This window comes from Astatotilapia calliptera, chromosome 14 (genome assembly GCF_900246225.1).
Source record: "Astatotilapia calliptera chromosome 14, fAstCal1.2, whole genome shotgun sequence".
In the NCBI taxonomy this organism is placed as follows: Eukaryota; Metazoa; Chordata; class Actinopteri; order Cichliformes; family Cichlidae; genus Astatotilapia; species Astatotilapia calliptera.
In genome coordinates, this window is record NC_039315.1 from 18,893,984 (window position 1) to 18,910,172 (window position 16,189).

At 40.5% G+C, this 16,189-nt stretch overlaps 1 protein-coding gene across 2 annotated transcripts; it reads right to left on the reverse strand.

Moving 5' to 3' along the window:
• Window positions 1-362: 362 nt before the first annotated feature.
• Window positions 363-15,556, reverse strand: ube4a (ubiquitination factor E4A (UFD2 homolog, yeast)). Of its 2 annotated transcripts, none has more exons than XM_026192692.1 (20): window positions 15,431-15,556; window positions 12,612-12,793; window positions 11,330-11,506; window positions 9,569-9,681; window positions 9,147-9,299; window positions 8,815-8,974; window positions 8,510-8,712; window positions 8,223-8,414; window positions 7,785-8,118; window positions 7,556-7,682; window positions 7,118-7,425; window positions 6,505-6,637; window positions 6,227-6,417; window positions 5,817-5,917; window positions 4,735-4,848; window positions 4,290-4,464; window positions 3,986-4,166; window positions 3,724-3,871; window positions 3,478-3,635; window positions 363-1,063 (listed from the first exon to the last, which is right to left on the reverse strand). In XM_026192692.1, exons 2-20 carry the CDS (start codon window positions 12,739-12,741, stop codon window positions 928-930), a joined length of 3,234 nt encoding a protein of 1,077 aa, XP_026048477.1. In that variant the 5' UTR covers window positions 12,742-12,793; window positions 15,431-15,556; the 3' UTR covers window positions 363-927. The 2 variants fall into 2 exon arrangements, with proteins under 2 accessions (XP_026048477.1, XP_026048476.1); XM_026192691.1 differs by having other exon boundaries at window positions 12,612-12,797.
• Between the last annotated feature and the right edge of the window lie 633 nt (window positions 15,557-16,189).

Here is a 16,189-nt window from a genome sequence, read left to right on the forward strand (position 1 = left end):
CTGTAATATCCATGAACAACTCTGTCACAGCAAAACAGATTAAAGTTAATATTTAAGGAGATTTAATATTCAATCTGACATCTTTGAGACCTAAAATATGATTCAGATTGGTGCATTTTATCTATATGGTCTTTATCCTTTAACCTTAATTGGCTGGTCTTATATAATCCTGATGAGATAATAAGTGCTTCACTACAGACAGGTGCTTGAAGATCTGAAGAGCCTTATCGATACGTCTTTAAATACAAACAACTGTTTAGTGCTACACGTGTCTAATTACAATGATCAAGTTTATTTTTTTGAAAGCCTCCAAGTAACCCTATGTTCTAGTCAATGAAATAAAAGTCATACACACAATTAAATTCAGACTCAGCTATGCCTCACTTTTAATGCTATTTACAAGTTGCGATTGAACCCAAGAGTGCAAACATACGGGGTGTTAAAGCACTTTGAAGGGCAGTGTGTGAAATACTCTTTATGAAAGTGAAGTTAGATAATATGACAAAAATACTTACCTTCCGGTATAAAGGGCCAGGTGGTTGGACAGGAGTATGTACAGTACATTAAAGTGCTGCTGAACAGATATTTCTGACTATATTAACTCATTAACACAGTACCCAAGGATGTATCACTCTGCTAGTGTTTTCAATAGAGCATCACGGGAGGAAAAACAGCCACCGTGTATGGATTTTGAAGTTCTTACCAGCAGGTGGGCTACAGTTTGCCAGGACTGTTGTCACACGGACGATTTATTAAGAATGGAAGCTGCAGGGAAAGGCTAATGCAGTGTCAGCTGGACTGGAGGAGTCAGAATAAATCCAAAGAAATAAGCACACTGTGGATCTGCCATGAAGCAAAGGAGCAAGTGCGGCCAGGTAAGAAAAATAACAGCGCGAGGCAACGCTGTTTGTCACAGTGAGATCAGGGCTAGCCGCTGGGCCCCAACTGAAGCTTTTCTTGCTTATGCTTCTCCAGCCACTGTAAGATCTGCTGTTTGAGTTCATCATTTGGCCTGATTTGGTCCATTGTCAGAGGACTGCGGTTGAAGGGGTCTGTCTGGTCACTAAAAGGCAGACACAATTAATAAATGGTCATGACTTCTATATACCAACTTCATAAAGATGAACACATTTTCCATCCATCCATGGAATTTGCTTTTTTTTTTCCCACATCTGCGTGGATTCTCTCTAGCTCCTCTGGCTTCCTCCCACAGTCCAAAGAAATGCACGGTTTAACTTAATTGTGACTGGCCATAGATGTGACTGTGAGTCTGAATGGTGTTTTGTCTGTTAGCCCTGCGATAGACTGGTGACCTGTCCAGGGTGTACCCTGCCTTTCGCCCTATGACCCTGAATTGTTTAAGCAGAAGAAAATGGATGTATGGATGGCTAATTAGATGGCTAAATCTAGCCTGCTTCGCTCTTGCAACAGAGATGTATGTGTTTGTGTACACATGTATAATTAAGGTCGTGCTTGTACATCTGCCTCTTTGAAATGATGTGTGTGGAGAAGGGCTGCACTGGTCCATCATCATCTCCCTATTTCTGTCTGTCGATTCTACTTTAAAATAGAACTTAATGTATCGTTTGCTGCTATTAGAGCATCTTCTCAACTATTAACCAGTGGGCTTGTATGTGTGTTGGGGAAAGAAGTTACTCTGTGTGGGGAGGGCATGATAAATGGTGCAGGAGACATACAGATGCAGATTAAATGTGTTAAAAGAACTAAATTAGGCCTAAATTTAAAACCAGTAAAAAGAAAAAAACCCTAAACAAATTTTTTTTTTAAAGTTACAAAAAATAGCCCAGCATATCTTCAGACTTCAAAGTGTTTTAGCTGTTCAACTGATTAATTACAGTTGGCTTAATCATTTACAGTTGTATGTGAACAAGGTTCTCACACAGGTATAGTCAACCTTCTGTTTTATCACACCGGAAGAGGGAAAGAAACATCCACATATGTCTGGATCATATAGGTTATGGTTATGGGCAATCTCACAGATGAATCATCAGACAGTGTAGAGATCATCCAAACAGAATACAGTCATGTAAAAAAATAAGGTTTTTACAAGACAAACCCTATAATTGCCACTTTGTAAAGCCACTTTTAACAGCAATAACTTAATGAATCGTTTTTTTCTGTATGACTATCAGTGTCTTGCATTGTAGAGGAAGTTTGGCCTACTATTCTGTGCAACTTTGCTTCAGCTCCTTAAAATTTGTAGTATCTGTTTATGTACAGCTCTCTTAAGGTCATGACACGCCAATTCAATCAGGCTGAGGTGTGGACTTTGACTGGTCCACTGCAACACCTTTATTCTTTTCTTTTTCAACCATTCTGTCATAGATTTGCTGCTGTGCTTGACACCATTGTCATGTTGCATTACCCAGTTTAGCCTAGCTTTATCTGTCAGACAGATGGCCTCACATTTGACATAATATTTTGATATACAGAGGAGTTCACAGTTGACTCAATGACTGCAAGATGCTTAGGCCCAGTGGCTGCGAAACAAGACCAAATGATCATCTCTCCCCCACCGTGCCTGACAGTTGAAATGAGGTGTTTGGTTTTCACCAAGCCTGGCGCTGTGCATTATGATCAAACATCTCCACTTTGGTCTCATCTGTCCAAAAGACATTGTTCCAGATGTCTTGTGATTTCTTTAGATGCATTTTTGCAAACCTAAGCTCTGCTGCAATGTTCTCTTTAAAGAGAAGATGCTTCCTCCTGGTAGCCCTTGCAAACAAACCATACTTGTTAATTTTTCCCCCTAAAGGGAAGGAGTAAATAATCGGTTCATTTTTGTTTGTTAGCAGTGGAGCATCTACAGTTTTCAAGATATTATTTTGTGTGATGGTAGACAAGATGATAGATACCATCACAAAAGCTCAGTGTGATTTCATTTTGTTGAAAACTGAGTCAAGGTCATACCAAATGTGAAAAATCAGTAAAAACTTACTGACTTACCCACAACTTTTTATGGATCGTTTTCAAATCTCACAATATATTAGGCCTTGGAGGACACGAGTGACATGAGGGGCAATCACTCCCCCCCACACAGAGCCATATAGGTTCAGATTTTTTTTCCCCCCTTAATAAGAAACACCTTCATTTAGAAACAGCATATGATGTTCATTTGTGCTATTTTTGTCTAATATTTAAATCTGCTTGGTGATCTGAAACATTTAAGTGTGAAAAACATACAAAAAAAGGAAATCAAGAAGGGTTCAAACACATTTTCACACCATTATAAATGCTTCAGACCAACAAACTGCCAAAACATCTCATTTTACAGCAGCGGCCACGCTTGCTTATGATCAGTCAGTCAATTGCCTTTAATTAGCAGCACTTAGCTGCTACTTGGAACATGGAAGCAGGGTGAGGGTGTTCTCATTTTTTCACAAGAAACTTTCTTTTTTTTTTTTTTTTTTTACATGACTGTACTTTCAATTCTGGGCTTTGTAAAAAGGAACAAACCTGAGGAGGTGTCTTGCTATAGTTGAGCGGTCTACTGTTACATTGGAAGAGGGGAGAAGAACAGGGTCCAGCATCAGGGTGGACATGATGGGATCCAAGAATTCATCTGGAGCATCTGCATATGTCTCCTCTTCCTGCTGCTGTCTGTCTGCATGAGACTAAATAGAGGCACAATGGAAACAAACATTCATGAGTACCTCCTATCGTCTTTTATTACTCTGGTAGCCTCTCCAAGTAAAATGATACCTTTATTTTATCAGCGAGGAGTCCAAAAGCTACAATCATATCCCCAGGCTTGTTGATCTTTTTCAATACTCTAATGGTCTGGGAGAAAAGAGTAGGAGAATACGATCGCCCATCCTTTGGGACAGTGGCACAGAAATTCTCCTCATCGCTGTTGGAGAAACAAAGCAACAGTCTGTTTCAGGATCAGATTTAACAGGGATTACAATTAAAGAAATGTAAGGAAACTGATATTTTTCTCTGTAGAAGAATGTTTTAAACATACCCCAGGTTTAGGTAGATTGTGCAGATGTCAGAAACGAGCTGCTGAGGTTTGAAGTCAAACTCACTGAAGTCCTTGACTTTAAGAGCGCCCATTTTAGGGCCCGCCAGGTGCTGCAGGAAGTAGTTAAGCATGGAGATGATCCTCTCAGCCAGGAATGGGTGCACAAAGATACCCTTAATTTCTGAGAAAGAGAAAAAAAAGAAAAGCAAAAGGCAGAAATAATCACAGTGAATGGATGAGGACAACAATTAAATGGGTTCATGAGTGTAGTGGAAAGGATGTGTAGCGGTCTTTTCTGCCTGACCTGAGGTGAGGAAGGCCAGTGTGCCGATGGTCTCATTGGACATGATGTTGTGGAAGCGTCCCAGCTGTCCAAACATCTGCAGGCTGGACTCTTTCTCTCTTCTGGCATCAGGGGCCAGGCCTTCCCAGTCCCCTCGATCCCTCTCCAGCTGCAGAATCTTGATTTTACTCAGGTACTACAGAGGAAAGAAGATTCAGCTGAAAAACGGAGTCTAAATCACATCAAAAATATCTTTAAAAACAATAAAGTTATTAATAATGATGCTACTATAGAACCGTTTTAGAAAGAGATATGCAGTAGATGACAAGTACTGATAGATTAAACTAGATTTCACCATCAGAATATTGTATAATGTCAGAATAATATTCCAGCAATGTTCAAAAAACATCACATAACACAGAACCAAGGCTGAAGGTTGTGAAGTCAAAATACATCATGGTCTCACCTGAATGGCCTCATCCAATAGGAAGATGGCATCATTCATCAGTAAATTGAGGAACCTGAGGAAAAGAGGGGGGTTCATGGCCTCCAGGTTTTCAGATGCATAGTTGGCCAAATGCTGAAATAAAACATACCAAACTAAATTAAACACATTTATGCCAGTTTGCAGGTATGCACTATCCATTTGTTCCCTTATTATGACTACATGGTTAAAAGGGTTTATACCAGCATGTGTTAAGTGTTAAGCAATTAATTTTATGTTAAAAAACTAAGGAAAAACTTTCCACTTTCACTCTGTCTCTTAAGCAGTAAGTGGTTCTTCATTGCTGGCTAGCTCCCCTGAAACAGGAAAATCCACCTGTTGGCCATAATGATGGGGTGTGTAGAGCACTTTATAAAGAGAATAGTGTGGAGAAGAGAGTAAATCAGGTGCCCCAGTGGTTCGTTGACTGAATTCGACACTGTCCCCGCCTTGTGTGACTTTTTCCACTCAGTGGAATCAGTGCTGGCAGAGCAGATCACCACAAGATCCGAGCAGCACTACGTCGTGCCATTTTAAGGTGCGATTTAACCCCCAGTTAAATGAAGGTTAAGTCTTTTTTTCCTTCCAAACACACCCAACAGTTTACAACATGATGTGTTATTATATGCACATAACACTACAACCACAACTAAGTTTGCAACAGTTATCAACAGGAAGGGAAAGAGGAAGGGGAAAAAATACTGCCACCTTACACCCTTCTTCACTTTTGATTGATGTGTGCAATGGACCAAAATCAAACAAAAAGAAACAAAAAATAGGAGCCTTCAAAGAAGAGTCGATAGAATTTTTGAAAACCTGATTTCCTTGTCTTGCTTTAAAAATTCATTAGGGAAACTGCGCTCAAAATGCCTGACCACATTATCTCATGGAGTGAATTGCTTCTTACTAGAAGTGAGGAAAACTGAAGCCCGAATGTAAGCAAAGGAGAGCACGAGGTGGCTGCAGAAGAAAAGTCAAACCAAGGAATTTCATGTTGCATGGCTAAAAAGTACAATCATCACACATCTAACATCTGAAATTTATATCTAGAACATCAACATTACCTTGATGCTCTCTCTGTAGTTGTCTTTTCCCCACATGTATTTAAGAGCTGGATACATAGGCCTTCTGTAGTTGAATTTCTGTTCAAACTGATGAGGATCACCTGTGGGGGGGACCAGAGGAAACCTTAAACCCCGCATGTTTCAGCTCTCCTTCCTGTTTGCTTACACTTCAGAGTTTATCTCTTTATCTTGTTGTGCAGAGCACGTCCAGGTGAGCACACAAAACCTAGCTTCTTCACTGTTCACAAAAAGACCCTAAATAATACTACGCCTCACCAAGCCGAGCTCTTTTAATCACAGATGGTCTTAGTAACAGTTGACAGTTAACTTAACAGGAATGTTAACAAACAGCTGTTTCAGCTTTCCACCTACAGATCTTTAGAATCTAGAAAGTCTAAACTGTGTTGTACCTGTGAATTCAATGTCTACAAACACAGTAATGAGGGCCTCAGCCAGCTGGGGTGCGTGTCTATAGGAGCAGAAAACTCTTTCTCTCTGGAACACGATTGGCTGAGCAGCACCAGGGGTCACCGGCTCCATGTGGGGCATCACTGCCTCCAAAACCTCGGCAAGCTTTGCTCTTAAATGAGGGTTCTTCATCCTGTTGTCCAAACAAGACATGACAAATCTGAACGACTCTTCATTTCATCTGACTGAAATCACAGACATGGTCGATAAGGTCACTGACCTCTCTACGTTACCCATGAAGACAGTAATAAAGTTTAGAATCTGCTCTAGACTTTCTGCAGACGTCTCCAGGATGTCTTCTGCAAACCGACGAAGGAAGATGAAAAAATCTCCCAAATTTTCTGCAAAAAACTCTGACAGACAAAATGCAGATTAATGACTATCGTGTGAAATGCTCAATATTATTGAGATGAGTGACTAAAAACTGCGATATTGCATGCACAGATGCAGTCATTTCAAACCAGTCTGTAGTGTCTGCTGTGAATGAATCGCATGTACAAAAGCTTGCAGTGATTTACAAACTCACACCTTGAACTTTGACAACAAAAACGCAATTAAATGATCAGTGATGTTATTTATTACATGCCGGTGGGGTGTGGTAACATTCCGTCAAAATGATGTTTGCATGACGTTTTATGAAGTGGGGTAAGGCTTTTTAACACAACGTTCACACCTTCAAATTTAAGGAGGCGAAAGAAAAACACCTGATCCAACTCAATCCTGAGAAAATTAAGAGAAATTAAAAGGCTGAACATGTTGGCCCAGTATGACAAAAAGTAAACCTGAGTGTTTCACCCCATTGTATTTACTGTATAGTGAAATATCTGACGTACCAGGTACATAGCAGAGCATCGTGTTCTGCAGGGAGGGCAGGGGAAAACTGAGTGCTACATGTTCAGGCCCCTGGTTCCCCATACTGAGCTGAACGAGCAGAGCAGCAGTGGAAGCTTGTAGGTTAAGGCAACATTGCAGCATGGCAGGTTGTGTAGTGGCAGCTTTGGTTGAGAGATAGACAATCATCAGGCGCTCAAACTGCTCCAGGAGCTGCTCCGACATTGGGCTGCCTGTTCGCTGGGCCTCCTGCCACGTCACCTGGAGCCGGTGGAGAGACTGGCTCATCTTCACCATCTGCTCATGGAGTCTGCATGCACACATTATGCATGCAGACAAGTGCACAGACACAGTGGGAACAAGATAACATACGTTGGAAGTCTCAGTATTCTCTTTAGCTTCTATATGGAAAAGATCTGCGTTTGTCTGACTGTGTTTACCTGTGAAAGCCTAGATGCTGGGTGAGTTGTGTGAGGATGAGGTTTTCAGTCAGAAGGCTGTAGGACTGCGCCGACTCCATCGGCTGCTGGGGAGGCACAGGGATCAGGCAGGTCTCCTTGTCAAGACCTGACATAAGAAAAAGTGGACAGTTTATTTATTACCAAAGGCGTTAAATTAACAATCTTGAAACCATTATAAATAAGGGTCACTGACATCCAGTACACTGACCTCGTGCATGCACATTGCGATTCCTCCTCTCTTCCTCACTCAGCTCTTTGAGTGCGCAGTAGGTTGGGTTGAAGGTGAGCAGTTTAGGTGAACGTGGCCTGCAGAAGGGCTGGCACAGCTTCAGCAGAGCTGCACCCAAGTTCAAGAAAAATGCATCTGAGGCGTACATCTGAAAGAAGATCTCCGGCATCTGATTGGCCCAGATCTTGGCTCGGCCAGCATTAGCTTGCAGGCAGCTGCCCAACCAGGTGAGCAGCAAGTGGCGGGTCTCACCAGACCGCTGGAGCAAGTTTTTCAAGATTTGGTGCAGCTTGTCATGAAACTGGCCCATAAACTGCAAACCAGTGAGAGAAGAAAAGGTCATTGACTCTGGTGTATTTTCAGTTTGGCAAACAGGCAAACAAATCAGGAGCAGCAAATGAAAAAGAAAGCGTTTACCTGGTGGATGTTGGCCTCTTGGACCTTTGTTTCCTGGGCGCTGGAGCGGGAAGGGTTCAGGAAGTAGCCGTGCCCTTCTACCACACCTGGGGTTTTCAGCAAGCAGGATATATTGAATACTGTCCCCAGTAGGCTTTTCTGGTACTGCAAACCATTAGCTGGGTCTTTGGGCTGGATGTGTTCAACGAGTACCTGTGAACATAGAAAAAAGAGGATTTAAAATCGTCTGCTGTTGTCAGAGGGTGCACAACATTACCACAACATTCGCTAAAAGTCTGTCTCTGTACCTTGGCAATATCTTTATGGTGGCTGAAATAGAGGAGAACATCCAGGTAGGAGTAGAGAAGAGGCTGGCACAGGTCCAAGTCCTTGACACGTCCCTGGAAGATGTCGAACACCGGTACTATAACCTCCTCAAAAGTCCGCACCTCCTGATCAGACAGCAGGCCAGCAATGACCTCCTCCACAAATTCAACCACTTCGTCTGGATCTGAATCACAGCAGAGACATTTAGGCAGAAAACTTTACACATAACACTTATAACTTTACTCAAAACTCAAGACAAAACAGTTGGGCCCAGTCCATGACCTACGTGCTCCATTGAAGCTTTCCAGCAGCAGGTCCAGAAGTTGTTCGTAGACATTCTGGCTGATGTAGATCTCTGGTGTGAGCAGGACTGTTCGTGTGTTAGAAACGGTCAGATTCTTACAGCGAACAGCAAACGAAAGTAACTTCTCTGGTACCTTTGTGATCTGGAGGTGAGATAAAAAGAAAGTGAATGAATTGTGGAAAAGTGTGGGTTATTTTTATGTTCCAATTACTTAGAATACTCTGTTAACAGATGGCCATCTCTAAAAATAGTACCACTAAAGAGCGACAATTACAATCATGCAGAGGGGGGAGAAAAAACAAAAACCCAGTTACCTCTTCCTTAGCCCTCTGATAACAAGCAAAAAGGTAAGGGATGGCACATTTCTCTCCAGCATCCCGGTCAGCAGACAGGTTAACAGCACTGCATGACGTCATATAGATGAGCTGGTTTCCCGGCTCTAGCAGCAGCAGACGGTTAAAAAGGGCCTGGAGGACAAAAGAAGAAGCATCACTGACACAAATCAGTCTGACCAACACATTTCGAAAGCCCCTAAAACAACGAAGTCTTCATGTCAGGCATTTTCTTTATGAAAATCAATTTTTACGCAATGCGTCAAAATGTAATGTTTTTGCATCTGATGGAATACGAGGTTTCTTCAGCCACTTTGCCAGACATGTAGAGGTTCACGGTAAGGTGAGAAATGAGACGGAAGAAAAAAAGTGATAAGATTAAAAACACTTTATTGACATTTGACCTGTTCTATGTTGTCCATGTCCAGCCAGTCCTGCCCATCTAGATCTGCAGCCATCTCCTCCAGGTAAACACACCGAGGAGGGATCCCATTACCTCCTCTCAGACTAGGGTCACCTAGGGGGAAAATAAAAAAATAAAGTCAATTAAGATGTTTTTACACATGGCAACTTATTATCTCTTAGACTACGTGCACTGAATTAACTGGTGCTGAGAAATAGATCAACAGTCCAACAAATAACTGCTACATTTCCTCAACATCATCACTCATCCCTGAGTAGTGGTGGAGAGACTCACACAATAAGACCTCACAGTAGGGATGGTTTTTATATTGTCTTAAAAGGTGCTGAGTCATTTGTTACTCACAGGACAGCAAATCAAGACAGTGTGCTGCATCCAATAATACCTCTAATAACAGAGCTCGGTACTATTTAGGAGAAACACACTCATCACCCAGCACCTGACTGCCTTTTAGATCAAAAGAAGGAAAATCAGCTGACAATATGGCATGCAAGACTTTAGTCTGCACAAGCCTCTCACGCACAAGGTTTTAAATAGTCCTACCTTAGGTATTTAGTATTCAAAGGTATTGGTGATAGCTGACCAATTAAAGCAAATTCTATATCATTTTCACACTGATGCATTTAATTGATGTCATTATTACGAGGTTTACATTATAGTGAATCTGGATTGCTATAGTTCCATGTCTCCCCTCCAGATATAACACACTTACAACACAGATTTGACCAAGCGAGCACATAAGTTTGTCCACCATTTTTGACCTGCTTTGAATTAGATGTGTGTGGAGCTGATCCATCATCATCATCATCATCATCATCATCAAATGAGAGAAAATGGAGTATTTCTAACTTAGGGGCTGATTTTTAAATCAGAGCTTAACATGACTGAATTTGCAGAGACACTCCTTTATCTCATCTACTTAAGTTTTTCCCCCCCTGTTGGTGTTTCTGTGGGTTAAAAACTTGGCCGTGTGTGGGTATAACCTGGAAAGAGCACAGGAGACGGCTGAGGATGGCCAGCAAATGTTATAACCTAATACCATTTTAGCCGTTTGCCTCATATCCGCCCACTCAAGTTATTACTTACAGTAAAGCTAAATCAATCAGCATAACATGTCAGTGTTTGAACATGCCTTTATATTGGAAGTGCGATGTATAATCCTGGTATGTGTGTGTGCTTCTCTTCCACACATCCATCTTTTGTTTTTTCTCTGTGTCACGGCCACACACTGTACAATATGGTGGGTGGATAGTCCTAAAATAATGGGTGCATGTTAAGCTCCTCTGACTGCCACCCAGCAACGATGCTATTGGTCATCGGCAATGCCATTGGGGGTTTAGTATAACTGGACTCTGGATCAATCACCCAACCCTAGTAGGGCTTAAGTCCCACAGATACAGCCCAAATTATTTTAAAAAGTTTAAAGTTTACATATCAGCATGTGACAAAAATCATACAGCCAGCCAGGATTAGGAGCTAGAAGTACTGCAGCAGTGAAACCTCTATGGTATGACTCTCACAGAGCCCTAATTTCAACACTGGTGGGTCAGTCTGAAATTAACTGATGAGGGAAAGAATGGTCATTTCAAAATTGATATAATGCATTTAATTTTGTACCTTTTTGGCCCTTTTTTGAGTTTAGAAACCACAAACAATACTAAGAAGTAACATGAATAGATGTTTTGATCCATATTATCCATACTGAGTTAATACCCAGGGGCCGTGCAAATCACAGTCAACTTACTGTTGTCCAGAGTGATGAGAAATATTCGCTGGATCATGTGATTGACATTGAGCTGCTCACACAGCTCCTGCCGGGACCGGAAGGAGCGGCTAATCTCTGCCACAGAGTCGTCATTGTCATCAACGCTGTCTGAAACCGAGTTTTCTGACTCCGACTGGCTCTCACCCGAGTCCTCCACTGTGAAAGCACATACAAAAGCCAAACATAAAGCAGCAGGTTAGCATAGCACAGACAGTCCAATAAATTAATATTTTGGCTAGTTTAAAAATAGATAAATCTCATCCGTGCTACAAACTGGTGATAAAACTGCCTTTTTCGAACAAAAAGAAAATCGAGAAAAGTTTCTAGGATCTAAAAATGATCTTGACTGATGGCTAAAAATCAGGGGGCAAGTTATAGAAGGGCATAAAACTGCTTCCATCTTGACATTTTTCACTGTATGAAATGTCATTAAGAAATGCAATTAATGGGACAGAGGATGATCTGAAAGACCAAGAAAACTCTCAAAAATAATCTCTGATACAGAAGTGGTGGTGCACCGTTTTCATGCAAAGACCTTTGGTATAAATAACATGAATTTGGAAACACAGTCTGAGAAAAATCATCTTATTGTTCATGAAGTGATACATAGGTAACACTGGAACCCTGCTGTGTGCAGCGGCTTTCAAGAGAAATCACTAGAAGAAAAACTTACCTGGAATTTCATCACAAAAATCAACATCTGAGATAAACAAGTAACTCTGGAAGCAAATGCTGTGACTGTTGCATGGGGATATCCTCCTTTGGGGTGGAGCTGCGTGATTTACAGAAAATGCACAGATGCAGGCATGCAGTTGCTAAGGTCCATTTGGGTCTACTGATAGAAATGTTGTCATTGGGCAGTAAGCAGAAAGATCCATTCTTGAATTTTTTTTTGTGATAGGATGGAGTCATCTGTCAAGACTTTCTATTACAATGTGCATTAACTACACCTGTGCCCCTGGGGCGGACTTCAAGCCGACCTTATTAACGTATTCCAGGAATAGCTAGTCATCAGCAGTGTCTGCAGCTGTCCACACAACAGAGTATAATCAACTTTTACATATCAGCACACTCAGACAAGCTGGCTTCTATAAAAGGACGTGACCTATGATTATCTACCTCAAAGCCTACACACTTTAATTCCAGACAATGTTAGGAGAAGTTGGGATTCTGTCCAAAGTAACACACAACACAAATCAGTCTACTTCAGATATGTTCTGACTGCTTCTTATACTGTATGAAATGTGATCATTCTACTCACGTGGTGGTTGAGTAGAAAGCTGTTGAGGTTTCTGGCCTGATGCAAACTGTTTGGCATCAGCCAGTGAGCTGAAGAGGGCAGCAAAGGGGTTGCGGGAGATGTTCTGGTTGTTGTTGCCCTGGTCAGTCATCTCATTGGGGCTCAACACTTACTCCATCCAAGATCCCAGCTCTAGGGACTAGCTATCTTTTAAAAAAAAAAAAAAAAAAAGGGGGCAGATGGCAATTTCAGCACACTTAAATGAACAGTATCATCATCACACACAAACAAGTGTATTTTTGTTTCGTTTGGTCACTGTTACTTTGATTTAATATGCAGATCTTCATGATGTTGGCCACTTTACCAAACTCATCTGTCCAGCACACTCAAATTCAACATGTTTTACTGTCAGCACGTTGTTGCCTTCAGGGTACAGTTGCACAACCTCAAGTACTATTAAAGAAGGCAGAGCCTTAAGGGAACCAGTAGCTCTGCTTTAATTTGTCACATGACTGTCTGGAGGCTAAATGCACTTTTTGCACCTTCGCCACACCTCCCTCTGCACCTCCCTCATCTCTCCCTACAAATATATTCTGAAAATGACACAATTAACATTCCTTTTAATCTTAAGTTGTTAAATTGCAAACACTGGCTTAAAATAACATCTTGCTATTTAGGGCTTCTCACAACATTTTTGGTTTTAGTGTGTTTATCTTACATATTTTACATCATCTTACATATTAAGCCAGTATATAAGCTATAGCTCTTTTGCACACATCTCTTTTTCTAATCTCCATGTTTTGTCTCCTTTTCTGTCTTCATTTATTTATTTGTATTTATATGTTCTATTTCTATTGTATATATTCATCAGCATCTGTGGGTGGACAGCAAAGAAAGAATTTCATTGCACAGAGGAATGCCTTTTTCTCTTGTGACACATGACAATAAACACTTTGAATATTGAATCTTAGTTTCACAGCTTAATGGTCATCATAACTTTCTTTTCATCTTTACAAGGTAATAGAGTTATTAAATATTATAGGTAGTAAATATTTCAGTGTATTACATTTAAACAGCAATAATTTCCTACATAGAAAAACTACTAGTGCCCACCAAGGACATGTTTTTTTTTTTTCTACACAACAATGAGACACGTCGAGGCATACTGTATATGAGAGCAAGAACTGTATGTAAGACTCCAGTGACAATTTAGTCAAACTGGAGCTCCAACAAAGCCAAATATTCAAGAAGACTGTTCCTGCTTAAGGTGGAAACAACAAACTTGTTTCACCACTTGAGGGAAAAACACAGTGAAGTACTACCAGACTATAAAGGAAGAGATTCAAGCAGCTGGTGATGTGAAACCCAAAAATAATTATGACACCTTGTTTCAGTGAATTCACACTTTGAATTAGGTAGTACATCATCAGTGACAGGAACTCGATGCAAAAGAAGGGCAAAGAATGCCCTTCATTTACTTATAGTTATAAATACACCTGACTGCAAGCATCAATAAAACATTTACTATGTTGTTTTTTTCATCATAAATATCATTACTGCAAACTGTCTTGAAATACTCAGCATCTCAAACTGAGTGGCTTGGAGACACTGTTCGAGTGACAAGGCTGAGGTGGTTTGGACATGTGCAGAGGACGGATAGTGGATATATCGGATAAAAGGTTTTGCACATAGAGCTGCCAAGCAAGGAGAAAAAGAGGAAGACCACAGAAGAGTTTCATGGATGCAATGAAGGACCTGCAGATGGCTACTGTAACAGAGGAAGAGGAGGATGCAAGGAATAGGGTGAGATGGTGATAGATGATCCCCTGTGGTTTCCCCCTACAGGGAGCAACCTGAAGAAGAAGCAGCAGCAAATGTTCTTGAAACATCATGATATAATTTTTAAGGGCATATCGCCCAGCCCCAATTTAAACTGAATAGATCTGTACTAATTCAGATGAATTTTAGTCTACAATAACACAGCACTTTGCAAGTTCTCATCGACACCCACAAGAACCCTAAAACAAGTATTTATATGCAAATGCCTTCAACACATTCACTCCTGCATGCTGTTTCAATACTGCAGTGCTATGAGACAGATACCATATAGAAGGATTTCACTTTGACTGTAACTGTATTTTTTGATTATTAAAGTTTTGCACCCTCAAATTGCATTTTAAATGTCTTTAAATAATCTGTAGTCACTATTTTTCCTCTATAAAAGTAACACAACGCGGATCAACGAGGTTTAAAGAAGATGGTAAGCTGTCTAAATGGGCACTTGTTGTTATTACTATAAAACAGAGTGTACCTCCACGTGTATTAGACATCGTGAGATGATAACCTGGGACAAAAAGGTCGTGGTCTGCTGAACCCTACTTTCTGATGATGTTCGAAAGTTTTTAGCACGACAAACAGTAACTCAGTAACATTAACAGTAACATATGGACTGACCGCCAGTCTAGGTAGAGCTCACCTCTTCCGCAGATTACAGTTACTGTGCATAGTCAGGTTTATCAGTTCAGCACCTTACAGCTTTAACTCTGACCACTTTACGAAGACTACTTCCCAGCTAGTCACCTTTACGCTGTTCTGAGAGAGTCACATCACCCGTTAGCCGTGTTAGTGCGCAGAAGATGAGCTGCTTGACGGTTTTGTGCTAACTAGCTAGCAGGTGGAGCTAGCAACCCTGACCGCCCTGCTGGTGCTGCTGCTGCTAAGCTGAGCTGTCATGGGGTCACCAAGGCTCGATTTCAACTTTAATTTCATAAACTCAAATGAGGATTTCAGGTATTATCAACCTCAATAATATATACAAACGATAAAGACGGCTGTCGTACCTGTTTGACGAGAAGTAATGTGTATTTTGAGTTATAAAATTGCTTCTACGAAACCAATGCCAGTTCCTCAGTAAATAGTAAACGTTTTCTTCTTTTTCCTAAAACGGCTGCTGCGAGCTGTATCAGTCCGTCGGCGCCACCGTTCGGTCAGGAGTGATTATTGCGTTGGAGAATTTCTTAATTCACTTAAAATAATAAAATAATATTTTATTTTTTGCCATCTATAAGTTTAAAAAAAATTGAGTCATTATGGCCTTAAAATTGGAATTTCAAGTTTTCTCAATTCCAACTTATTTTCTCAGACATTTGGGTTAGTAAGTTTTAAAAAAACACACAAAAAAAAAAAAATATATATATATATATATGTATATATGTATATATATATATGTATATATGTATATATATATATATATATATATATATATATATGTGTGTGTGTGTGTGTGTGTGTGTGTGTGTGTGTGTGTGTTTTGACGTTTTTTCAGCACTCTGCTGGTGGTAAACGCCTGTTTTCAGTCTATTTATTTCTAAACTTTACATTCTTTCTTTTACACGTTTTGACAGTTTATAAAACCATAGTAAACCTTTCTGATATCTTTTCAGAGCCTGTATTGGTATTGGTTCGATATTAGTGTAATAAGATCGATACTTTGTTTCTGTCCTCTAAATTAAATAATTTTTTTTTTGGGGGGGGGCGAAAAAAATGAAAAAATATTGAAAATACATGAAAAGCTGAAAGGTGTGATTTGTTGTGTGAAC